This window comes from Octodon degus, unplaced genomic scaffold (assembly GCF_000260255.1).
Source record: "Octodon degus isolate 3935 unplaced genomic scaffold, OctDeg1.0 scaffold00084, whole genome shotgun sequence".
In the NCBI taxonomy this organism is placed as follows: Eukaryota; Metazoa; Chordata; class Mammalia; order Rodentia; family Octodontidae; genus Octodon; species Octodon degus.
Window position 1 is genome coordinate 3,116,389 of NW_004524660.1, and position 26,037 is coordinate 3,142,425.

General features: G+C 44.6%; 1 protein-coding gene across 1 annotated transcript in view; it reads right to left on the reverse strand.

The window, feature by feature from the left end:
* Fam102b (family with sequence similarity 102 member B) overlaps positions 1–26,037 on the reverse strand; it is a 68,919-nt gene that overhangs the window by 8,659 nt on the left and 34,223 nt on the right. The window contains exons 2-9 of the mRNA XM_004636950.2: positions 25,468–25,588; positions 20,383–20,412; positions 15,552–15,668; positions 11,428–11,474; positions 3,109–3,212; positions 1,193–1,288; positions 877–1,066; positions 660–787 (exon numbers count right to left, since the gene is read on the reverse strand). Of these exons, the coding sequence (XP_004637007.1) occupies positions 660–787; positions 877–1,066; positions 1,193–1,288; positions 3,109–3,212; positions 11,428–11,474; positions 15,552–15,668; positions 20,383–20,412; positions 25,468–25,588 (833 nt within the window). The remainder of the gene's footprint in view (positions 1–659; positions 788–876; positions 1,067–1,192; positions 1,289–3,108; positions 3,213–11,427; positions 11,475–15,551; positions 15,669–20,382; positions 20,413–25,467; positions 25,589–26,037) is intronic.

Sequence of the window (26,037 nt, forward strand, 5' to 3'; positions counted from 1 at the left end):
AGCACAATCCGCAGACTACAGTCGCCTAAGTCATGCTGTACTAATTCATAGTTCCGTTTATTTAAAAACTAAAGAACCAAAAGCTTTATTAGCAGTTATGTCTTGCCACCTGTCTGGAAGCTCATTTTCTTTTAACTGAGTATTGGAAACAGCCCTTCCTACCAACTGTCGTTCCAACTGTGACGGACATGCTTTTCACACCGGCATGCGTAATTGTACCTTTCAAACTGGGAGCACATAAATTATTGTTTTGTGGGAAAATACGAAGGAGGGCTGAAGGCTGTGTCATCCACTGCTGCTCTGCCAGGGTGGCCTCAACCCTCCGGATTACACCAGACTTGGTGTGACAGACAGAGATGCAGACACAGAGGGAAGGACTGTGGGGCCTGGAGCCAGCCTCTGAAGGCCAAGTTTTCTTTCAGATGTCCCTCTTTTTCGGGAGCACTAGGCATTGCTAAACACTTGCTCTGCCACTGAACTGCATTCCCTAACACATCATTTTGAACTCCAGTTTGTTCATTTTCCAAATTCAATATTCACTCTCAGAAATAAGCCACAGCTTCGTCCTGGGGCATTTGTGGGTACCACTTACGTCCTGCCCACTACACAGACTGCGCGACCTGGACCACGGAAACCCAGGCCCCCAGCCCTCCACACACCTTCTGCACTGGAGTCGAGGCTGAAGTCCTGGCTCTGCAGTATTTTCTCCACAATATCGTCTGCATCCACTCTGGTGTCATCCACTCGCTTCAGCTGAGATTCTACAGAATCCTGTTTCACCGGGCATCTTTAAAAACAATCAGGTTTTTTTTCTCCCTTTTATTATGTCATGAAAACAAAAGGAATTTGAATTTATTCTTTAAACTAAAGGGATACCTGTTGAGTTTTTCAGAGGCCACATCTTCTTTATCAGCGCTTTCAAGATTCGGTTCTGCTGTTTTCTGCTCCAATTCATCACAGGGCTCTAGAATGCTTTCAATTCCTGTTGAGGTACTTCCCACTGAGGTATTTCTCCTGTGGCAGAACTCGGAGAAACTAGATGACCGGGAATGACACGTGCTGTATCCTGTCAGAGAAAAGCCACTTTGGATAGGATACTGGCATCAGACACACGGCCAGCTATCAAGTCCTGCACCACAGCCGCTCCCCACCCCCGAACACTGAAGAACTCAATTTTCCTGGTAAGCTCTACCTGACACTTTGGACTGCTGGCTGGCGTAGCTCGACGTTCTGGAATGTCCACAGGCGCCCAGCTCATCGGGAACCGACGTGCTCTTTGCTGACAGGTCTGCAAGGGGTCACATTGTGGCATTAGCACGCCTGCACGCAAATCAGTGATCAATTTGGATCACAATCTGCGTTTGTCAACTATGCCAAGCTCACTGTCCAAAAAGACAGGTAGAAAGTGACAGCGATCCCTCTAAGTCACTAAAAGTGAAAAATGCAATGAGAGAAACAAAAAATAGTTAAATTCTTTTTTGTGTTATGTGTTACTGGGGCCTTTGGGCTGAGCTACACCTACAGCCCTTTTTAATTTTTTATTTTGTGACAGGGTGTCATTAAGTTGCTAAGTTATCCTGGATTGATTTCCACTAACAATCCCCCTGCCCCAACCGGGCAGAGTGCTGGGTTTGTAAGAGCGCCACTGTACCCAACTAAAAAGACAATGCTGAAGTATCTGAGTTCACTGAAGAATTATGGGGTTTTTTAAAAATAACATTTTGCAGAGCTCTGTCTTAAAATTAGTACTGTTTTTGTGTTTAGTGCTTCTTAAATAAAAGTAAGCCAATTTTATTCTTATATATTCTCACAAAATTGCAGGATTTCACTAGTTTTTGAGGAAATCTTGCTTCCTCCAAAACCCAACACAGCAATCAACTCCAGCACACTCTACTGTTTTAGTGTTAAGTGTTGCTAGTGCCAGGCTATAATTTGGGCTGTGGCTGTGGCTTCATACGGGCTGGTGGGATGGCTCAGTGGTCTAAAGCACCTACTTAGAACAAGCTTAGCAAAGCACAGGGACTGCGGTTCAATCCCCCAGCACCACATGCCAGCCAGCCCCGCCCCCTGGTGGGCTGAGCTGGCCACACACACACACACATACAAATAAAATTAAAAAAAAAAAAAAAGTTAACAACTGACCAAGGACTTGCTGATCTTAATTCAGGAAGTTTTAGAGCCATCATTACCTGTAAGAAACTATGTATATTTGAAAAGGTAGTAAAGATATTAATCTCATCACTTCATCTTTCTATTCTTTTCTTTCTTTTTTTTTTTTTTTGGTACCAGGGATCGAATTCAGGACCTCACGCTTGTCAGGCAGGTGCTTAGGCCACTGAGCCATCTCTTCAGCAACCTCTTTTAAATAATACATCCTGCTCATATAACGTGGCAGATAAAAAGAAACTCTTCTGTCTTTTTGCTCTAGACGACCTGACATTTTGCATACTTTTTTATTTTTGGTTTTTGTTTTGTTTTTGAGCAGAATTAAACTACGTTTCTCAGGCTGGCCTCAAACTTCCTGGTTTTAAGCAATCTTTCTGCCTCTGATGGGACTATAGGCTTGTACCTCCAGGCTGGACCTTAACTCTTAGAAGAAATTCTGATTTGCTGAAAGTTTTTGGGGAAAAAAAAATGGATCTCCTTGTTTATAATGCACAACTTCAGTCAACAACCCTGATCTACTGAGTCCCTAGCCCTGGCTGCTGGCGCCAGTGGTCTGTTTAAGCCTGCACCTGGGTGCTCACCAGGGTCTGAGAAGCACAGACAGAGGGAAAGAGGCTGCCAGGAAGAAGCGACACTGCAGAGGCCACTGGCACAGCTGTCGGCACGTGGAGCGGGAAGTCATGAGCGCCCTGTTCCATAGTGGAGTCACGCGCTGCCTGAGTGTGAGGGGCAGGCTTACCACAACACTCCCTATCTGTCACCACACGCCACGACAGACCACATAAAGCTACTGCTCGGCCATGATTAAAACTCTGGTGACGCTGGCCCATTTCAGGTCCCGTGCCCATAAACCTGTAAGTCTAGAAGCCTCAGGGGGCTCTCTTAGATCAAGCAGTACCGCTGGGCACAAACCGCAATGAGCAGGCAGGCCACGAATCCTACCTGCTATTCCGAGGTGAACTTTGAGGGTCTCTCCACCTTTTCTGTCTTCTTCCAGAGACTCAGACTCACCGGCAACTGGTATGGACATCGACGTAGAAGGAGGCCTGTAAGTCAGCATTTCTAAGAATCAGAACTGGCATCTTGGGTGAGCCAGAAGTTGCAAAAACTGTTAGAGATGGGCTGTGTGGTCAGTGGCTGTACACAGCCTTAGAAGACTGCGGGCCTCAGGTGTGCCAGGCAGGCAGCCCTCCTGCGGCAAACATGCCCAGCACCAGGTAACCAGACTGCCCTCCTCAGTCAGGGCTGTGCCGCCTTCAGCTTTCCTTCCCGCCAAGTCAAAGCCCATTCCCCGGTCTCTTTTTCCTTCTCAGCTAAAATTTTTGCCTGTAGGTCTGCGTTGCTACCTCAGTTTCAAATTTTATTATCACTGAAGCAAGCGGAGTCCCACACAGATCTCACTGTGGTGACTCTGGTGGGACGTGTGGAATGAATCCGGGGCAAGGCTCTTGGACCAAGACCTCCGCCACGAGCCTTGTCAGCACTAAGCAGCTGCCTGCTCTGCTCTTCTCCAGCTCGGGGGTGAATGGAGTGACTTTGAGTGGGCAGCCCCCAGATAACCATGGCTCCACAAGCACAGTGTGGAAATTTCTAGAGCTTTAGTCCATGCGCTGGACTTGCTCACAGACTGCGAAGGACAGATCTGGAGGACAGTCTGGACTGTCCAGTCATCACCCCCAGATACAGAAGAGGTTAGCTCAGTAGGTGGCATTTAGGTCAGTCGCTGGCAGACTTGCCCAAGTTCCCATCCACCTGCAGAGGGGTAGAGATGGCTTCCGCAAAGCTCTGCTGGAGGGCCTCGCCTATCTGGACCGAGACAGGAGAACTCTGGACCAATTTATACCCTAAAATACATCCAGTTACAATGAGGAATGTCACACTAGCTTTTTTTTGTCTTCTACTGTTTCTTTTTGTGAGCACCAGCGTGGGCTCCACTGTGGTTCTAAGTGCTGAAAGTGTTCCTTACCGCTTTCACTTCTGTAGTGTTTTGCAACCTCACGTCGTGTTCTCCTCCACTAAGAGCTGCTTCATAGGACTTGCTCAACTAGTGTTTCTGTGAGTTTATAAACTGCGTGCAACTTCCTTGTATCTCTCATTTTCCATTTATATTCCTTCATTTCTCCTTTTCTTCCCCTCTCACATCCTTTCAAATTTCACCTTCTTTTCTCATGGATAAATACTTTTTTATTTTATTTCATTTTTTTTTTTTTGAGATAGGGTTTCACTGCAGTTCAGGGTGGCCTTGAACTTACAAGGATCCCCCTGCCTCAGCCTTCCAATTGCTATGATTACAGGCATGCCCCACCATGTCTGGCAAGGACTATCATTAAAAGTTATCTTCTCACGGTTTGTTATGTGTGTATATGCAACTGCATATAAGTGTGAATTGTTGCTTTTGACTCTACAGTGTCTTATCTTGGCTTGTCAGGTTCTCTTCACCAAAGGTCATTTCTTTGGGTATCTAGCTTTGTGGTTCTGCTGGTTTCTTCACTTGATTCAAGCACTACATATTATATCTCACTTTCCATTTATACTTGCTTTGTTTGCCTGCTTGCCTGCCCACCCACTTTCTTTTCTCTTTTTTCTTTCCTCTTTGGAGTCTCTTCAAACCTTTCTCCCCCATTTGATAAAAACAATATCATCAAAATTTAGTTTTTCTTTCCTTCTCTTTTTCTTATTTTTTCTTCTGTTTCTTAGCCTATCCTTTATTATTACCATTCCTTTGTCCTCAGGTTTTTGAAAGAGCTGAGGATTTTAAAAACACATTTTAAGTTCTATGGTGATACGTGGATGGTTCTTTGGATGCTGGCATTGCTGCGGTCATGCTTGCGTCATAATGCTGCGTTAGGGATCTAGCCCGGTACTTTGCCCACGCCGAGTGGCTACCTTCAAGCTGACCCACACTCAGAGTGTCACAGGAGAAGTCCACTTGCTAAAGGCCTCACCACGATGCCGCAGTTTTCTATCCCAACTGATCTACAAACTTACACCCAAGAATCATGAAAAAATAAAGCAACAACATGCCTCCAAAAATCTTAACTCCCAAATTCTGGCCCCACAGACTGACATGGATGTAACCCTGAAGAATGAAAACAGATCTAATAGTTACAAATGATTAAAGAGATCAAAGACCGTAAGCAGCTGAATGAATCAATTACTAAGACGATCAATGAGCTTATGTATTTATTTTTATTTTATTTTTTTGGTGGAACCGGGGATTGAACTCAGGCCCTTATGCTTGCCAGGGAAGTGCTTATTCTACTGAGCCATCTCCCTGGCTCATGATCAATGAGCTTAGAGCAGACAGGGTGAACCCTGGAGTTAGAACTGGCCTGACATATGAACAATGTGGGTTATAACCCAAATTTTAGTTTTAACGTATGACCAAAATCTTGAGTTATGACCTCAATGCTGGTCTCTTGTGTTTTCTGATGGTCTCAGATACAAATTTAACCTTTAAAGAATTCTGGAAGGAACATGACAACATCCTTTCTGGTGTGGGGCTAAATGAAAAATCTCTGACAAATGTTTCTCTGAGGATACTGAGTTCTGCCTGAGTACAGCAGGGAGACTTAGCAAGGCTGTGTAAAGGAGCCTCCGCCTTCCCTGACACCCCGAGTTACAACCAGCCCTTGGGAATGAATCGAGTTTTAAGTCAGTGGTCCACTGTACAAAGAGCCAGTTGAATAAACTAAGACTATGCTAGATAGCCACCTCAGAAAAGAAAGGCTGTGAAAAAGAATCAGGCAAATACTCTGGAAATAAAAAACACAACTGAGTGTCTCAGAAGGCAAGGTTAGTCAGATGAACAGATACTAGGATTTGAAGACAAAGTTCATGTAGTGGTAACAATGACAAAACAAGAGGCAATCAGAAGACCATCCAAAAGCTCCCCAGGACCCTGCAGGACAAATTCAAGGAACACTGAATTTGAAGAAGGGCACTAATACAGAACTTAGGCAGTGAAATACTGCAGACAATTCCCCAAAGGTAGGTAAGGAAATTGGTACCAAGGAGGAGGAGGCATTTAGAACCCAAAATACAACCAGAAAAGAACCTCTCCACAATGCACCACAGTCAAACTGCCAGAAACTCAGAACAAAGCGAACATTCTGAAACGTGCCAGAGAGAAGTGCCAAATGATTGGCACGGGGAAACACAGCAGAGCAACAGCTGGCTTCTCACCACAAACCTTAAAGCCCAGGAGGATGTGGCGGGATGAAACTCCAAGCCCTAAAAGAAAATGATTGCCAGCCCAGATCCTATATCCTTCAAAATCAAGAGAAAGAGAAAAAAAAGACATCCCATAATAAAGATGAACTAAAGACAGTCATGACCACAATGCTAGAACTGCAGGAAATGCTTAAGGCGGTCCTAAACTGGGACGAGAAGACAACATTATCTACAAAGCCAAGGGAAGTACAAGATACCGGATGTGGAAGGTACTAGGAAAGAGGTGTTAGGAGGGAAGTTTATAGCTCTTGAGTACTTACTTAGAAATAGCTCCAAATAAATAACCTAGTGATTCATCTGAAAGTCCTAGGAAAACAAGAACAATCAAAACCCAGAACTAATAGAAGGAAAGAAACTGTACAGACCAGAGTGGCAATTAGTGAAAGTGACTACAAAAAATAAAAAGGCTCAATGAATCAAAGAGATGATTATTTAAAAAGATAAACAAGAATGATAAACTCTTAGCTGAATTTAACTGAAGTGAAAGAGAACACCTACATCAATGAAATTATAAATTAAAGAGGTGAATTACAATAGAAATATCAGAATCCAAAATATAATCCAGATAATTATTAGAAACTTGTGTTTCAATAACTGGAGACTCTAGAAGAAATGAATAGACGCACATGACTTATGAAAGTTGAACCACTAAGATACAGAAATCCTGAAAAGACTAATACAAAGCAATGAAACTGATGTAATCATAAAAATGCTACCAAAGAAAAACCCAGGACCTGGTGGATTCACTCCTGATTTTTGTCAGACACCAACTTTGGTGGGTGACAGTTATGTTGACAAGAACTTATCCTGACTATAACGTGCTATACACAACCAATAACTGCGTATTATATAAGATTAGTAGACAATTTGGCTGAAATGTCTTCATATGGTGGTTAGAGAAGAATTAACACTAATATTCCTTAAGCTATTCCATATAATTGAAAGGGAAGGAATGATTCTACATTCTAGCATTACGCTGATAACAAAACAGGGTAAGGACTCACCAAAAAAAGAAAATTATAGACCAATATTGTTGATGAAAAGAAATGTAAAAATCTTCAATAAGATACTTTCAGACAGAATTCAATAACTCATTAAAAAGATCATAAAGGGGCTGGGGAGATAGCTGAGTAGAATAAGGTCCTGAGTTCAATCCCTGGTACCACCAAAAAAAAAACCAAACAAACATAAAAAGATCATAAACTATGACTAAGCTGGCTCTATCCCAGGGATGCAAAGATGGTTCAACATATGTAACTCAAATACAATAGATTACATCAATACAGTGAAGGAGAAAGATCACATATTACAACAGCTACAGCCTGGAAGTGGCCTATATGTCCACCAACAGATGAACAGATAAAGGAAACATGACATCCATGTACAATGGAGCACTGCTATGCATAGAGAACAAAAGCATGTCATCTGCTGTGGATGGAACCTGGGAGCATAATGTCAAGTGGAATAAGTCAGACTCAGAAGGTTAAATACCACATGGCTTCTCTCATGCGGGAAACCTGAAATACAAATGAGTAAGAGAAGGCAGGAAGTGAGAAGGCAGACTGGGAGCCCGGAAAGGGTGCTGGGGGAGGGGATTCGGGGTGGGCCAGAAGGTCAAAAAGCAATCTTGGCATGTTACGTGGCTGTGCCAAGTCCCCAAAGTGAATATATTACTATCTTTCTCACAAAAATACACCAACAAAAGGGAAAAAATCACAAGGAAAAACTTTTTTGAGATAGGGTTTCATTATGTAGTTGAGGCTGGCCTTGGACTCACATTGTAGCCTATGCTGGCCTTAAATTTGCGGCAATCCTCCTGCCTCAACCTCCTGAGTGCTGGGATTACAGGTGCCTGCCACATCAGGCCAGGAAAAGCATCTTTTAAAAAGCCTGAATAAAATTCACTGTGAATAAAGGCGCTGTATATAAAATGATGGTAAGAGGAGAGAGCAGCCGGCCACAGAGTCCTCCCCGAGTGTGCACCCAGCGCCGGCAGTGAAGGGCGCCTTGCTGTCAGCTCAATGTGGACTTGAGGCGTCTAAGTCTCAGAAGGAGCCTCTGGGCCCCTTTGCCCCTAAGGTCAGAAGAAGAACACCTTGTACCACCGCCCCTAAATTCTTACAGAATCTTCAGTACCCCTGGTTCAGTGTCCATCCCTCCGAGTAAACACTTCCCCTGCCCAGGGAGAATCTACAGGAATTTAGGCTGCTTTCTGGGCTGGATCTCTGGGAGTAGGTGATGGGTCTATTTTTATAGCTAATTCAAAGCTTCTGTTTAGAATGGAAACTGCAAAATAAGGGACTTTTTAAAAAAATTTTTTTAGGGAAGGGTCTACAGGGTGTTCAGGGTCTCAGTACCAGATCAGACTTGGAGTGATCCACCTGTTTACAGACTCCCAAGAGCTGGGATTACAGGCATGCGCCACCATGGCAGGCCTGGGGATTGAACCATTGGCTCCTGCACCTGCTTGCAGGCGCTTTAATCCGCTGAGCTATTTGGCTGGCAGAAGGGATGTTTTGAGTCCTAATAATAATAGTTATTATTTTTTACACAAGAATATTTTCTTATAAAACACCTATAGCTTTGTAAGTCTGTTATTTCAGGGAGAATTGCACCTTCTTAGAAACTACCTCTTGATGACCCTGAGATAATAAAATTAGAAAGGACTGGAGGGAGGATGCATCCGACCCACTTCACAGCAATTACATTTTCGCTGTATTATCGCAATGGCTTCCCCGGGCTGTTCAGGTTCTTGGGCACATATTTAAGACTGTCGTCCTAGAGGGATTCCGAATTTGATCTGTACCCATTGCAGTCGTGTACTGAAATATCACACCGAAACCCACTAATACAATCACACAATATATACAATTACTCCATGTTAACAAATATTTAAAAACTAAACACTGTCATCAAATTTATTTAATTTATAGACTATTTCCACCTGAGAGTCTCCTAAATTTCAGACTTACATACTTGTTTTTTTTTCTTTTGCGGAATCAGGGATTGATTTCCCTTGCGTTTGCCAGGGAAGCACTTATTCCCCTGAGCCATCTCCCCAGCCCCCACATACCTTTTTAGGGCACTTTCCAGTATTTTTTCCTGGGCATATATAAAACTATATATTCCCAAAACCAAACTCTTTTTTTTCTCCTGGTTTCCAACCAGTTTTTTCTTGCAGTCTCTGTCTCCGTGGATGCCATCACCATTTACAAAGCCGCCAGAACTGGAGTCCTAGATACTGCTTCTGTACCCTTCCTACTCAAGTTTCCCTGTATCTGTCTAACCAATTTCCAGATCCCACACTCTCTTTTACTACCTTGTCTGCTCATCATTCCTCTTCCTCTATCAGCCCACGACTTGAGCCTCAGCCTTTCTTCTGCGGGACTGACTGAGTCGCCTACGGCCTGGCAAGCTCCAGCCCGGCTACTGTTACTGCGCTTTCCGAAATGCGCCCTGGAACACATGACTTGGTTTTAAACGCTTCTGTAGCTCTTCTGGGGTAAACGTCAAGTTATGAGGCTGGCACACACCCTCTGAGGCCTGGTCTAGACCTATCACTTGAACTAATAGAAGTTCTATTAAGTTATAGAACAAAAGAGATGGGATTATTTTAATTTTAGAAGAAAGTTAAGATTATGCTCAAGGAGGCTGGAAGTGCGGCCCAGTGGCAGATAAAAACGACCCCCTAAAATGAGAACACTACCTACTAGATGATCCGTAACTGCCCTGCGAGCACCGCAGTGCCGTGAGCTTGTGCCAACTGTTTCCTCTTCCTGACATGTCTCCACCCACCTCCAGTGCTTAGTAAATTCCTATCTAGCCTTGAAAACTTAGCTCAGTGTCACCTGCCCAGAGATTTTCTGGGCTTTCAAGGGACAGTGGCTAGTGAGCCTATCTTCTCTGCCTCAGCGACTGTCATGCTGTAAGTCTTCCACAGAACGGCACAGGGCCTGGCCTCGTCTCATCGGGCAGGGTGAGTGTCGGCACACAGAGGCGGACCGGCGCGGAAGCCCTTGAGCAGCTGGGAATCCCGGCACTCTGGACCAGTCAGCGGCTTGCCCCACGCCTGGCGCCTCACTGTCTCAGAGATGCTTCCAGGTTGCACTGGGAGACAGTACTGTTGATGAAATCACTTTGATAAATGTGCTTTGTTTCTTTTAGAATACGAAGGCTCTAGAACTTTGCTACTGAAGAGAATTATACCATCCCTGGATTTCGTTTTCACCAGATTATGCAACTATAACACACATTTTCTCTCTCGGAGCACCCTTTGTCTTCATAAGCAGTTATCAGATCAGCTTCACCATTTTACAAGAGCTGACGGCTACTCGATAAATTGTAGAGAACTACAGCGGTTATGGGTGGGCGGCTAGGTTGGCTGGTTGTCTTTCTACATAAACACTGGCTTTATAGTGTAAAATTTGGGTTTCAGAAAACATATGCAATCTACATAACAAATCTCCTCCTCCTAAAATATTAAAACTAGAAGTTGAATCTGAGCACACTAAAGATCTGCTGCACTCTTCTGTGTGTGCTCTAAGGATTAAACCTAGAGCCTTAACGCATGCCAGGCACGCTACCACTGCCCGACCCAAGCTGTACTCTTTATAGTCTCCCTCTTTTTGAATCATGAAAAATTTCAGACTAGACAAAAGCAGTGAGAATAGCAGAATGAACTCCGCAAGCAGCGACTCAACTATTTGTGCTACGCCCAGATTGCATCAAGCCACTCAATTCCTCTGAGCGTTAGTTTTTCTCATTTGTAGGAGAAGAAGTTGGATTATGCCACTACTTCAAACACTATACATTTACTCAATGCCTGAAAATGATGAAAGACCTACAACTGAAGTACTTTTGGAGCATACAGGGGTCATGTGGTAAGAGGGAACAGTAACTTCTATGAGGGTCAGGTCAGTCTCCCAGGAAAGGATTTACTTGCCTGAAAAAACTATAAAATACTAACATAAACATTTAAGCAAATCTGTTATACTTTCAGGTGAGTGTATTTACTGGGTATCAACTTACGTTTTAAAACACGGGTCACCAGACATCAGTTGCATACTGATCAAAACCTAAACATAAGAACAAGAAATATTATAAGAGATTTTTGAGACTAGAAGCTGTGTTCTCTCAACCTATGCTTCCCAAACAGTATGTAGTCCAGTATTTTCTATTTAAAAAAAAAAAATTACGTAAGATGATTGTTGAACTGGGTTATAGCCGTATCAAAATAACTATTTCCTATTGACAGGTTAAAATCATTTTAATATTCAAAATCTTACAATTTCTTTTTTCTTTTTTTTTTAATTTAATTTTATTTGTGTGTGTGTGTGTGTGTGTGTGTGTGTGTGGCCAGCTCAGCCCACCAGGGGGCGGGGCTGGCTGGCATGTGGTGCTGGGGAATCGAACCGTGGTCCCTGTGCTTTGCTGAGCCTGTTTCAAGTAGGTGCTTTAGACCACTGAGCCATCTCACCAGCCCCTTTTTTCTTTTCTTTTTACAATTTCTTTTTTCTTTGTATTTGGTGCAGGGTCTACAGGGTCTCACTACACAGATAGGACTTGTAGTGATTCTCTTTTTAGCCTCCCAAGCGCTTGGATTACAGGCTTGCACCACCCGCCCAATCTCAATCACCATCTCAGTGTGCCCTGCGGGCGGGGCCTGCATGGCAGGCCGGGGATTGAACCTCTGACCCCTGCGTCTGCCTAAGCAGGTGCTTTTATCTGCTAAGCTATTTGGCTGGCCCTATGATTTCAAAAATCAAGAGTGGAAGAGATGAGGACAAGAAGCAGGTGCCCAGCAGTGGCTCCCTCCTGGGGGTGTGCAGCTGCACGACTGGTCTGTGTCCTTACTCCCAGACGCCTGCCGTGCTGAGGTATCTGGTAAAGCTCCCTTGCACTCGGCCACATGAATGCTGTGTAGGACGCCTGCGGGTGGCTTGAGAACGGATTCTGGCCTTTGTCCTAGCTTTAGATTAAAGCTTCTCTAATGCCCTGCGAAATGTTGCTCTCTGATTGCTGATGACCTTTATGCAAGGACTATTTCACTTTCTTTTTGGGTTTGAGACGGTACTGCTATGTAGCCCAGGCTGCTGGCCCTGAACTCACTGAGATCCTGCTGCATCAGCCTTCCAAGTGCTAGGAGTACAGGCGTGTGCCACCACACCTGGCCCATTTTGCATTCTTATGGGAAAATAATGGTAACAACATCATCATTAACAAAGATCATGAGTGGAGAATTTATAAGGTGACAAGAATAAACAATTTTTTTTTTTTTTTTCCAGAACCAGGGATTGAACTTAGGCTCTTGAGCTTGCAGGCGAGCACTTATTCTACTGAGCCGTCTCCCTGGCCCAGCAAAATGTTTTACATGTAGCAATTCATTTAATCTTCACTATGCCTATGAATAAGAGAGTGTTAGTCACATTTTATTTATTATTTTTTTGTATCTTAGGGAAGGGTCTACAGGGTGTTCGGGGTCTCATTAATAGATTGGACTCGTCGTGATCTGCCTATTTATAGCCTCCCAAGAGCTGGGATTACAGGCATGTGCCACCACGCCCAGTCTCACTTGCTGTCTCAGAGCGCTCCAGGAGTGGGGCCAGCATGGCAGGCACGGGGATTGAACCCCCAGCTCCTGTGCCTGCTTGCAGGTGCTTTAATCCGCTGAGCTATTTGGCCAGCCTGATACTCTCATTTTAAACCTAGAGAAACAATGATACTTTCAAGATCAGGGAGGTAGCAGAGGGCATGATGAGATCTGAATACCAGACTTCACGGCCCAATCTTCATGGTCTTGATGTTTTTTTCCAGGGTGATAGTCATGTTGATATAGTGTATCAACTTGAGAAGTTTAGAAGCTTAACTAAAGGACCCAGCAGGGAGCCAGGACCCTTACTTCCTGAACCTCCTTATGCCACCCAAGAGGAGGGCAGGGAGATGGGGCAGGGCTACACCTGCCCTGGGGCGGCGCAGCCTGCTTACTATGTACAGGGGCTTGCCCCTCCCTTTGTGTCTGGTGCTCCTGCCGTCTTCTGCTGCGTTGGACCGTTGGACCGCTGCCTGTGTCCTGTTCCACCCTGCCCTGGAGCCTGTTGACTATGCACACTCCATGAACTGTGAGCTAAGTAAATATTTCCTTTCTAATTTTTGGCAGTTAGTATTTTGTCTGAGAAATGAGAGAAAAGTAACCAACACAGAATTTGGTACCAGAGGAGTAGGACTTGGCTGTGACCACGTGGTTTAAGAGCCTTTGGAAAGGGCTTGTGGGAGGCTTGCAAAGGTTCTGAGACGCGACCTGGGAGGGCAGAGTTGGCGCCGCAGGCTGCTCGGTAGGGAGGTTCTGGCCAGGGCTCAAAGGACTGTAATGCTGATAAAATCCTGCCAGCAAAGAGCATGTTCAGGAGGTTTCTGCTGGGAAGGCCTGCCCTGGCTGCTGGACTCCAGATGATGTGTGCTGTGGCTTGGCAGAACCTTTGTCTGCATTCTGCTCGTGTCCAGAGATTGCCTGAGATTGAGATTGAGGGTGGCAGACTAATTAATCTGGCAACAGAAATTTCAAGGTAGTCAAATGCTGAGGTGGTAGCATGGCTATTGTTGGGGGCTTTTAGCCAGATTTATGTTGAGAATCAAGAGCCAAAAGCCTAGCAGAATGATTTAAAACATTGTGTGTGGGGCCTGGCCTTAGCTCAGTTTAAGTGGCTGCTTCCACAAAGCTGTCAGCCTCAGGCTGCTGTAGTTCGAGCCCCACAACACTCCAGCCAGCCAAACCACCCCTGAGGGCATTCGGAGCAAAAAAAAACCCCAAAAAAACAAAAACAAAAAACATTGTGTGTTTGGCTGGAAGGAAAGCTCCAGAAAAGCTCTGGACTGCGAAGACAGAGCTTAGGAGCTCTCCATGGCCGAGGTGGCCTGAGGGCGTCACAAGCAGCTGGTCTCTGCCCTTTGCAGCCTCAAAGCTGCCGAAGTGGAAGGCTTCGCTCTGAGAAGGGAGCTGCACAGCATCATATTCCAGAACGGCAGCGGCACAGAGAATCCGCTCCTCAGAACTGGCTTCACAATGCCCAGGGATCCAGGCGCTCAAGCCCCATGGCCGAGACAGGAAAGCCTGGCTCCTGCTCCAGCTGCCTGCAGACCCTGGCGTCCGCCACGTGGCGCTGGCTTTAGGTGCATGCAGAATGCAAGAGCTGTGGGGTTAAGAAGGCTTCCACCCTGATTTCAGGAGGCCGGGGAGGCCAGGCAGCGGGCCCAAGAGGGCAGTGTTTGCAGCCGTGAGTGAGAAGCCAAAGGAGGAGTGGAGACCCCATAAGTCTGGAACAGCCAGGAACGTGGATCCTCTAGGCGAGCTGCAAGGAGGGAGCAGAGCGGGCCTAAGAGAAGCCGCGGAGCTGTGACTGCCAGAAGCGCAACAGGAGCGGAGTCCCGCGAGCCCTGGGAGCTCACAACGCGTCACCAACTGCTTCAGATGCCAGACACGGAACTACAGGGAGTAATGTTTGTTCTTCTGCGTTTTGATTTGCTTTGGTCCCAACCCTTTGTATCAACTGTTAATCACTGCCAGAATCAATGTGTGTATCTTGAATGTCGGAAGTGTTTAACTTTGTTTTCAAATTCACAGCTCCCGAGAGTAGCTCACTCCCATTAATGTAAAGTCTCCTAAGGGAGAGGACAGAGGGAGGGATGGAAAGAAAAACCGAGCAAGGAGGAGGTGCTAGGTGATTCCCAGAACACATGGCTCCTGATGGCATCTGGAAAAAATAGGGGCGCTGCCCGGGGTGAGTTTTGTCTGTCACTTGAAGTCCCAGTGACTCCCACGGATGCATCACAGCTGCTGTGATGGAATTCACCTTTTTGGAAGCTACAACCACTTTAACATCTTTATTCATTTTCTTGTGCTCAAATGAGCAACTTTGTTGTAGGAGTTGTATATTCCCTAAATGTTTCTAACACTGACAAGAGAGGGTCAGGCAGGCCGACACTTGCTCTCTTCCATTGCGTCTTTGACTTGGGGAGGTTTTTCCTCTGGTGGAACTTCCTTGGCAGGACTGGCTCGTGATCGCATGACTGATTCACATGTTGTCCTTCAGAGATACCTGTGATTCCTGAAACGCAGGGCCCCATCTGTTGGCATGCAACTCCTGAAGGGTGCTTACCTTAAGAATGGAATTATCCTGTCTTGTATTTTTGGTATCATAGCCTTCCAGTAAACAGCGGCGAGTGGTATATCCTGATCCAGCAAACTCTGCCAGGTTCAAATCCGCAAAGCCCAGCTATGAAAAGAAACAGACTTGTATTAATAGAATATCTAGTTTATCGTAGTCTCCTTACAATATTCAAGCCATTCCCTAGACAAGTCTTTTGCACTGTCAGTCTCTGCCATCTTAACAATACCTGTTGTTTTATTTGCCTCATTAAGTGTCTCTGAATTTGTTTTGTAAATGAACTTATTACCTATTTTATCCGTAAGCACAGGATCTCTGATATCACAGGTATGATGTGTGACATACAGTTTCCTATGTATACGAAAATAAATACATCACTGTTGTAAAACTACCGTGTATCACACAACTAAAATCACTGCATGCGCCTAGCAGGGGCAGGCACACCACCCTGTGGAAAACACCAGCAAACCAATCCCGACCATGTGCATACCCAAAGAGACGGGTTCTCTGTGCTGGCTCTCGCTCCGTGCTGCTAGCCCCACGTCCTGCAGACAGCCGCAGGTTTCTCAGCTCCCCTGGGAGTCATGCACCTTCTGAAGCACAAACCATTTTTCTTCTCTCAGCATCCCAAACATGCACTCTCTGTCTGCCTGCCTGTCTGTCTGCCTGCCTGCCTCTGTCTGTCTGTCTCTCTCGATATGGTCACACACAGACCTCACCTGTTCCCCCTTTGCCTTTGAACCTCCGATATCTCTTTCCTGTTCTTCCTGGGCCCCATGACCTTGCTTCCTATTTCAGGCAGAAAATAAGAGCTATCAAAAGAGCGCTTAACTTCCAAGCTCCTACTTCTGCTCCGCTGGCTGCCCCTGCACCGCACATTTATTTGTCTCTCCCTCACAGAAGGACGGGCAAACTGGCTGTGCTCCTGAGGCCGACTGCTCCCACCTACTCACGGTCATTACTTCAGCAGTTCCTTCTGCTCTTTGGCTTTCTAAAAATTTCCTATCTTGCTGGGCATAGTGGTGTATGCCTGTCATCTCAGCACTCGGAAGGCTGAGGCAGGAGTATCCTTCAGAGTTTGAGACCAGCCTGGCTACAAAGTGAGCTCAAGGCCAGCCTGAACTGCACAGCCAGAGCCTGTCTCAAATAGACACTTTAAAAGAAAATATAACCCAAAAGAACAACTGTGCCTGGGCTGTTCTTATTAACACATAAATGCACTGAATTTTTGCCTTTCTTAATGAACAGAACCAAAGCAAACCTCATCCCACCTCTCTCCCTAGGCCCTTGGATTTTTCTTTCCCCTGCCTCAGTCAAAACTTCCAAAAGGTCTTGGTTCAACTGTCCCCAACTCTGCAGTCCCTGATCATTTGGTCAGCTTCATTTCCTCCCTCTGTCAGCCACACGTCCTGCTCCTTAAAGGCAAGGTCACCGCAAGGCCTGTAACTCGCTTTCTCCAACCCTCGGGGGTCCTGCAGCTCGCTCTGTCACTCCACTCACGTCTGTTCCACGGGCCTGCGGACTATCCCTCCTCGTCTGCAGTTATCACTCTTCAGCTCTGCCTGCCGTACGTTTTCCTTAGTACTTCTTATCACTTCATGCCCACGCAGAACGTCACATTTGCTTGTCTGCGCCTCATCCCTCTACTTCCCGTTAGAACCTAAGTCCCCAAAGGACATTTTTGTCTGTTTTGTGTTTACTTAGAATGACACCAGGAGGCCTGGAGAGACAGTTTAGTGGCATAAGCCTGCCTGGCAAGTGCAAGGTTATGAGTTCAAACCCTGGTACCAGGAAAACAAAACACAACACAACACCCACAAAAAACCACAAGCAAGGGCTGGCGAGACAGCACAGTGGACCAAGCACCTGCTTAGGCAAGTGCAGGGACGAAGGCTCGACCCCCTGCACCACACGCGGCACCAGCCCTGTTCCTAGGCACGCTGAGCCGGCCATGGAGACTGGGCGTGGTGGTGCTGGAAGGCTGAGGACAGGAGAACCACTATGATTCATGCTCACAGTGAGACCCTGAACCAAATACATTAAAAAACAAAAAACAATGACTGCCCGAAAAAAATGGCACACGTTGGGCCTTTACTATGCATTTTTTGAATAAAATATAGCACTTTGTCTTACCATTCACTGTCATGATACTAATATTGTCACTAAATTAAAAAATCTTTTTTTTTTTTTTTTTTTTGGTCTTTTTGAGACAGGTTCTCGCTATGCAGCTCAGGCTGGCCTTGACCTCACTTTGTAGCCCAGGCTGATCCTCCTGCCTCAGCCTCCTGAGTGCTGAGATTACAGGCCTGCGCCATCCCACTAAAAAAATCTGATTAGTCTCTTAGACTGTGTGTTTGTGCTTCCACAAAATTCACGGATTCAAACTGTTAACTCCCAAAAGGGTATCAGCGATGTGTGCGCTACCTTTGGGAAGAATTAGGTCACGAGAATGGAATCCTCAGGTGTAAGGTATTTCTGTTTTTCTTTTTTTGGTGCTGGGGAAAATGCGCAGCCTTGTGCGCGCTGAGGCCACGCTCCACCCCTGCCTTGCACGCCCTGCCTGGACTAATCCCCTTACAAAGACGGGACAGAGCTTGCTTCTCTCCCTGCTCTCTGCCGGAGGACCCAACGGGCAGCCAGCGGCCTGGGCACGGGCTCTCAGCAACTCTGGCTTCTGCCAGCCCCTGACCTCGGGCCTCGCAGCCTCTGGAGACCTGAGAGGCGACGTGTGCTGCTTGAGGCAACGCGCTGGCGCCGCCCCGACTGGTAACTCTACTAAGGAGACCGGTTAAAGGGCTGAACAGGTCGATGTGATGTGAGCCTAAAGGTTATGAGTGAGGTCAGTATTTACTGAGCGCCTTTTTGTGCCAGGCTGTTTTAAAGGCAAAAAGAGAGAACAAATACCCTAGCTTCAAACAGCTTCACTGTAGTGAGGTATCAGACCGTGCATGTTCTCCTTGGTTTTACCAAGATAACTTCAAAACTGTAATACACAGGTACACATCCAGCTATATCTGTGTAGATGTTAATTTACTAAAAAATTGGAAACACAGCATTTGTTTCTCCCAGAGCTGGGGACTGCGCCCAGGCCTTGCGCATCCTGTGACAGCTCTCCCTCCACGCACCACCTCCAGCCTATCCCGAATCATCCTCCTGCTCCTGGTTAATAATACATAACAGAAAAAGAAATTCCCATAGCACAATCTGGTGAGTACTGTGACCGAGAAAGATCTAATTACAAGAGAGGAAAAAAGGGCTGGGGAGATAGCTCAGCAGCGTAAGTGCCTGCCTGGCAAGTGCAAGGTCCCGAGTTTGATCTCCAGTACCACAAAAAAAAAAAAAAAAAAAAAGGAAAAAAAGACTTCTCAGTGGGGAGAGATTAAGAAGCCGGACAAGAGTTGACAGGACAGGGGAGGCAGAAACACATGCGCAGTGGCGAGAACAGCGAGTCCCAAGGCAAAGCTCCTGAAATAGCAGGGACCACCCAGGAAGTTCACGACAGCCATGTGCTGCCGGAGGACGAGAGTGACTCCAAATGGCAGGTGTGCACAAGAGGTGAGGTGGCAGAGATATCTGCGAACCAAAATGTGTCTTATATGCTAGCTAAATTTCCTTTATAAGCAATAAATAGCTGCTTAAGGACCAAACGTGAGAGAATGACTGGATCGCTCCTATTTTAATTTTCCAATATGTGAATGTGTGGACCAAAATGTCAACTGCCAGGCATCTGGTGTTCAGGAGAGGTGCAAGCCAAGAGCAGGCATCTCCAGAGGACAGGCAGAGGACAGAGAAGAACACAGGTTCTTGGGGATGCTTCTTAGTCGGGGTTGGGGGGAACCAAGCAGCTCAGAACCACATCTGCCTGTCCTGTGAGGTGAAAACAACTCTAGTCAAGGAAAGTCTTCTGTCGTTTGTAGCAAAGAACATCCTAGGTGACAATAACCAACTAGATCTGGTCTGGTGGTTAAAACTAGTCCAGGTTCTTGCCTCGGGTGGCTGGAATGATGCCTCCCATCACAGAGAAAGTAAACAAAAGAGAAGTCTGTAGGGTCCTGGAAGTATTAGTAACTACTCCTTCCTACTCAGCCAACAGTAGAGCACATTAGCAATTTCGTGTAGCTAACTCAAGTGATGAAGTGCAGTAGCAGTGTATCGTGTGCGCTCTGTATTTGCGGTTCTGCATCTGTGAATTAACCAGCTGTGGACGGAGCATGTTAAAGAGCTGTGACTGCATGCAACATGCACAGACTTCTTTCTTGTCACTGTTGTCTAAACAAAGCAGCATGACAGCCACATACATCACACTGCAGTGACATCACCGTGAGGAACGCAGAAGTGGTTTACGGCCTACGGGAGAATGTGTGTATGTGACATGCAAATATTACGGTGCTTTATCGGAGGGACTCAGGCATCCTTAGAATTTGTCACTCTGGGCTTGGTGAGGGTCCTGGAAGCAATCCACTGCAGATACCACCTGAAGAATGTACACCGTGTGCCAAGGAAACACAGAAAAGCTCTTGTCCCAGTGAGGAGAGGTGGCCTGGGAATGCTTCCCAGGTGAGACTGAATTATCAGCAAGACAGAACGTCAGGGAAACGAGAGAGCATTCTCCAGCAGGAAGCTAAAACTGAAGAAAAACACCCCACGTAAGAAATTAGACTATGTCTTTCATTTATGGTTGGATACAACCCTTCAATCTCCAAGTTGCTTTACTTAAAGTTAAGCTCAAACAACGAGAAGAGTAAGTCACATAATTTTTAAATCTACAGACAGTGAAGAGTTACATTACAAGTTACTAAAGAATAAAATAAAATTTACTTACCTTTGCATAAGCTTTTCCACCTTTTAACTCCTGCCAAAGATAGAAAACACTGTAAGGTTATCATATAATCAAAGGTTTAAAATTATGCATATGCTTAGTATCAACGGACAGTAAAAATGTGATGATGGTAAATTCAACATGGTGGGCTCCTCCCAACCCCCCAAAGTGACCACTGTATTCTCCTTTCTGTGCAGTCTCTCTAATTGGGTTTTTGTCCTCATTTCTCCTCTGTAGTAGTTCTTACAATTTTCAGTAAGAAAACTGATCTTAATTTTGTAAAAGCCAAAGTCTGTCTTTATTCTTCCTACTCCAGAACAGCATTTGACAGGCTTGGGACTCCACCCCCTCCACTGCTTTTCTTTCTAAACTCTACCATGTGATTGGCTGATGTGTCTGCAAGCCAAGGACCCCTACAGTGCAGACTGCCAGCAGTCAGGTCCTTGAGGCAGGCTTGGATCAGATCTCAACCTGAAACGACAGAGCCCGACAGAGCCCGGGACAGGCTTGGAGCAGCTTCTTTCCTGGAGGCACGTGTGTGCCACCACACATGGTCTCCACAGCCGGTTCAACACTGAGCTTTAGGGTAGACCGGGGGGGGGGGGGGGCACGTCCTGGCTGACATCTGGATTCTGGATTTCTAGTTTCCAGAACATCACCTAGTTTGCGGCATTTTGTCATGAGTCCTAGGAACTAATGCAATGTCTTTCTGCTTTTTTTTTTGATAACTCATACAGAATTTTACTTAACAAAGTAATATGAATTTCACAGTATTTGTTGTAATACATGGTATTGTCTTACAACTAGCTATTCATATTACCAGATATTGGAAGAAGAAAAAACTGGAGCAATGTATAAGAAATTAAGAAAAGAAAAAGTACAAATAATTGAAAAAAAGGAGATGAAGCTAATTAGAGCATTGACTGCTTCTATTTCCATTTTTTTTTCCTTTTAAAAATTTATTTATTTATTTATTTTTTTGTCCTGTCAGAGGTGAATATTCTATTGGCGTCTAAATACTATAAGTGTTTGAATTCAACTAAACATCTAACACTGTTTAGCAGTCTATAATATTGGTGGGTTATCCTCAGAAGTTATTGACTTGAGCCTTTTACAGCTCATCGTATTAATATGGATTTACTTTATATACCTCATTTTTATACTTTTCTGCTGGATGGTTAAGACCAAGATATAGCAAGACCTGTATACCCAGAATTGTAACTTTTGTATCTGATAAGGTCAGCCAAGTACTCTCAGGATTTATCCTGGAGCCCTGTACCATCTTTTGTACATTCTTTTGTTAGTGTCTGACCTGAGGATGAGTCACGGCCATTGCTTGACCAATTTGCTCTCTGTGAAAGCTTGAGAAAATGTTTTTTCTCTCCATGTGACTCTCCCCAGGCTCACTTTAGATCCTCGAACACATTTCTCTGTGGCTCCATAATCTTCTTGATCAGAAAGTTTGGAGCACAGCTGAGTTACGTGTTGTTACAGTACAGGTTCTCCTATGTCCCGAGTCTTCACTGACCTTGAAAGGCTAGGGCCAAAATGTTGGCTAACCATGCAGCCCTTCCTTTTCTCCAAATTTTGATCTGCTAACTTAGGTTGTTAACCCTCCAGAAGAGAAGCTAATTATTAACCTGCAATATATGCAGTATGGTTTATCGTATCTGTAGAAATATCAAACATTTTGGCATATCCTCGAACAGGTATTTTCCATCAGATATTGATATGTTGAACTTTAAGTCCTTATAGAATATAAAGGAAAAATCATTATATAAAAGTAGAAATAAGCATTTACATATTTTTACAAAGAAATTTAGAAACCTACTCATATACGGAATTGTAAGTCCTTATATTAGGGAGAAAATACGATATTTACAGATGTGGGTCTGGTTTATTTCACTAATAAGTATATCTTCAAGGGGCATCCACTTAAATATGAAGGCTTCAAGTTTATCATTCTTTATAGCTGAGTAGTACTCCATTATATAAAAGTACTACATCTTTTTCAACCATTCCACATGTGATGGGCATTTTGGTTGTTTCCAAGTTCTGGCTATTACAAATTGTGCTGCTATAAACATAGGCCCACATATGTCTTTCTGCTTTTAGGTCTTACTCCCGTAATCTGTCTCTGGCTCTAAGTCTCATGGGGGTGTGTGCGTTTTCTGACTACTGAACCGAGGGCTTGTGAGTGCTAGGCAAGTGCGTACTACTGAGCTATATCCCTAACCCTTCCTTACATCTTTACGTAGCTAGCTTCCTTCAAAAGTTACCTTTGAGTTACGTTTTTACTGAGTTTCCGCAATTTTCTAAACTGAGGTCTCTTCTCCAAATAACTCTGTTCCCCTCGTGGCACTTTATGCACTGTCACTATCTCAAACAATCTATCTTGGTCACGTGCTCCCTTCTGGCCTTACTGTCACTCCTTGGCCAACTCCTGCCTGAAGGCCAAGTCCTCGAGGATGCGACCTCATCGTGCCCACTGCTGTCCCCAACACCTAGAACACGCGTAGCATGCTGGAGACACGCACTTGCTGACCAGTGACGGCTTTGCTGTGCCTGGGAATCAGCATGTCATCAAACTTGTGGTTTTCACTGACTTTATAACTAAAAAATTGCATCCTATTCATAATTTTAATTTGTAAGTTGGAATATACTTTGTTTTGTTTGAAGTTGATACTCTGAAATGTACACTCTGTCACTCTCAGCTGTTTTCTAAATGATTATTGATAACATCATTCTTTGGAGGTGCTCCTTCTAAACTGAGGAAATTAGTTATTTGACATGATTTGCAAATATGTTTTCTTCTAACTTATGACTTTGCTTTTTTTTTTTTTTCAACATACAACGTGTTTAGTTTTAGCTTCCTTATTAGAGAATGGTCTCTAGTTTCCTTGAAGTGCTATCATGCTGATAATTCAGTCTTTCCAAACTATGGCTGGCAACATCTTTTCCCATTCTGTAGGCTGTCGCTTTGCTCTGTTGGCTGTTGCCTTGGCTAGGCAGGAGCTTTTTACTTTCACGTATTTCCATTTGTCGATTCTCGATGTTATTTCCTGTGTCACTGGCCTTCTGTTCAGGAAGTCTGTACCTACGCATATGTTTTCAAGAGTTTTGTGTATTTCCTCTTCCATCAGATTACCTCTACTGTAATAGCTAGATTTTTGATCCATTTGATCTTAGGTTAGCATACAGTGAGGGACACGAGTGTAGCGTTGGCTTTTTGCATGTGCACAACCAATTTTCCCAGCACATCTGCTAAAGAGGTCACCTTTCCCCGGTGTACGTACTTGGCCCCTTTGTCAAAGATGAGATTGCTGGGCGTGCCTGAGTCTGTTTCTGTATCCTTTACTCTGTTCCCTTAGCCCACAAGTCTGTTTTTGTGGTAGCACTGTGCTATATTTTAAAATCACAGAAACTCTGCAATGTACCTTGAAATCCAGGATTGTGATACCTTCTGCTTTGCTCTTGTTCCTCAGAATTGCTTTTGCTATTCTGGGTCCCTTCTGGTTCCACATGAATTTTAGGACTGCTTTCTCTAATTCTGTGAAGAATGCTGTTGGTATGTGCTTGGGCTTGCGCTAAATGTACTTATCAGGTATGGCCCTTCTGACTGTACTGGCTCTGCCTATTAGCAAGAGCTGACACCTTGCCATCTGCTGATGTCTTCTTTGCTCCCATTTCGGAGTAGGGCAGTTTTTGTTATGGATGTCTTCTCCTTCATTAGGTTGATTCCTTTTTTTTTTTTTGTTACCGGGGATCGAACACACAGGACCTTGCATGCTGCTGAGCTCTCTCCCGGGGCTTGTTAGGTTGATTCCTGAGTATTTAATTTTTCCTGAAGCAATTGTGAGTGAAATTATTTTCCTAAATTCCTTCCTGGTGAGTTCATTATTGGTATACAGGAGCTCTACTCATTTTTGATTTGTGTATTCTGCTACTTTGATGAATTTGTGGATTAGTTCTAGGAATCTTTTTTTTTTTTTTTTTTTTTTTTGGTGGAACTGGGGATTGAACTCAGGCCCTTGCGCTTGCCAGGGAAGCGCTTATTCCGCTGAGCCATCTCCCCGGCCCCGCAAGTGCTTATTCTACTGAGTTATCTCTCTGGCTCCAGTTCTAGGAATCTTTTGGTTGAACTTTTTGGCTTTTTTATGTAAAGGGTATGTCATCTGCAAATGATGACACTGTGGCTTCTTCCTTCCTACATGTCTCCTTTTGATTTCTTTCTCTTCCTGATTATTCTGGCTGATGTTCCAAGTTCTGCGTTTCAAGTTTTATTTTCTCTACTTCTGTGGATGCTGTTGGTATGTGCCTGGACAGGAGTGGTCACAGTGGACAGGAGTGTTACAGTGGACAGGAGTGGTCATAGTGGACACTCTTGTCTTTCCTGAATTTGGTGTAGCTTAACCAGTACAAAATCACATAAAATATGGTCACGCACATCCTAGTGTTATCAGTTCATTCAAAACCTGAATAAGATGGCAAAAAGAATAGCTTTTTATCTGCTTCTAAAGGGTACAGGATTACAGTGGGCAAGAGCAAGACAAGGGACTCATTAAATCACTTGCTTTTTAATTTTTGCTCATTACACATATTGTTCTGGTAATTTAAAAACGTATACAAAGTTTACATTTCAAAGCTAGTTTATTTCACCAGTAACAATAACTTAGAGAATACGCCGTTTTCACTGGCCCTCTCCCCAAATAACTTCTCTGACCCTTAGTTTTCCTAAGAAATATAAAATAACACCTACTTTCAAGGTTATATATACCAAAACAATGCCTATGAAAGAATAGGACTTTAATAAATGGCACAATCTACACAGTCCCCAAATTAATACAAAATATGGTTAATACTTCTATGTACAGTGACAGTGAGATAAATGTTCTTGAATATTTTAATTTGTAACTTCAGATTCCTCATCAGAGTTGCCACAGGAATTTAAACTCCTGCTGTAAGAGGGAGTTTTACATAGAGTGTAACAGTTCCAACAAGAAAGCAGAGCTAACTAAAGTGAGTGAGCGACTCTGGGACCGCAATGAGGGTCTCTGAAAGTGGAAACGTCTCTGGCCATGTCCATACCTTCCGAACAGACACTCGGTAGACACAGGGGTCCAGGACGCCCGTGGCGGCGCTCGCGCTCATCTTGCACATAAATGAGAACTTCTTTCTCCAGCGAACGCAGTTTGCTTGCACCACTTCCCTGAACAGAAATTAAAAAGCCAGTCATTACTGATGGCTTGTTAACAGCTGACAGACAGACAGATTGCCACACACTCATATTCTTTCACTAAAGTCTACAACACAAATTAATGTACTAAAAATATTAATAATACATGAAACAGACAGAAAATTAATTCCTAACAACATTCTGAAGATCTCTGAAGGTTTCAAATACAAGAAACCAAGAAAAAAGTAAATTTACTTATCAATTCAATCAGCATAAACTGAGGCTTCACTACTGATTCGCTCAATATAAAACACACATTTAGTTTCCGTGCGTTGGGCATATGGTAGGCGTCTAGGACACAACGGGGAGGACAGAGGCCCTAACCTCGCAGGGCTTACATTCATGTTAGTGCGAGAGGCGGAGACGCACACGGATGTGTATTCTAAAGGACAAGCAACGACCTGCTCCTACGCGAGGGAGCT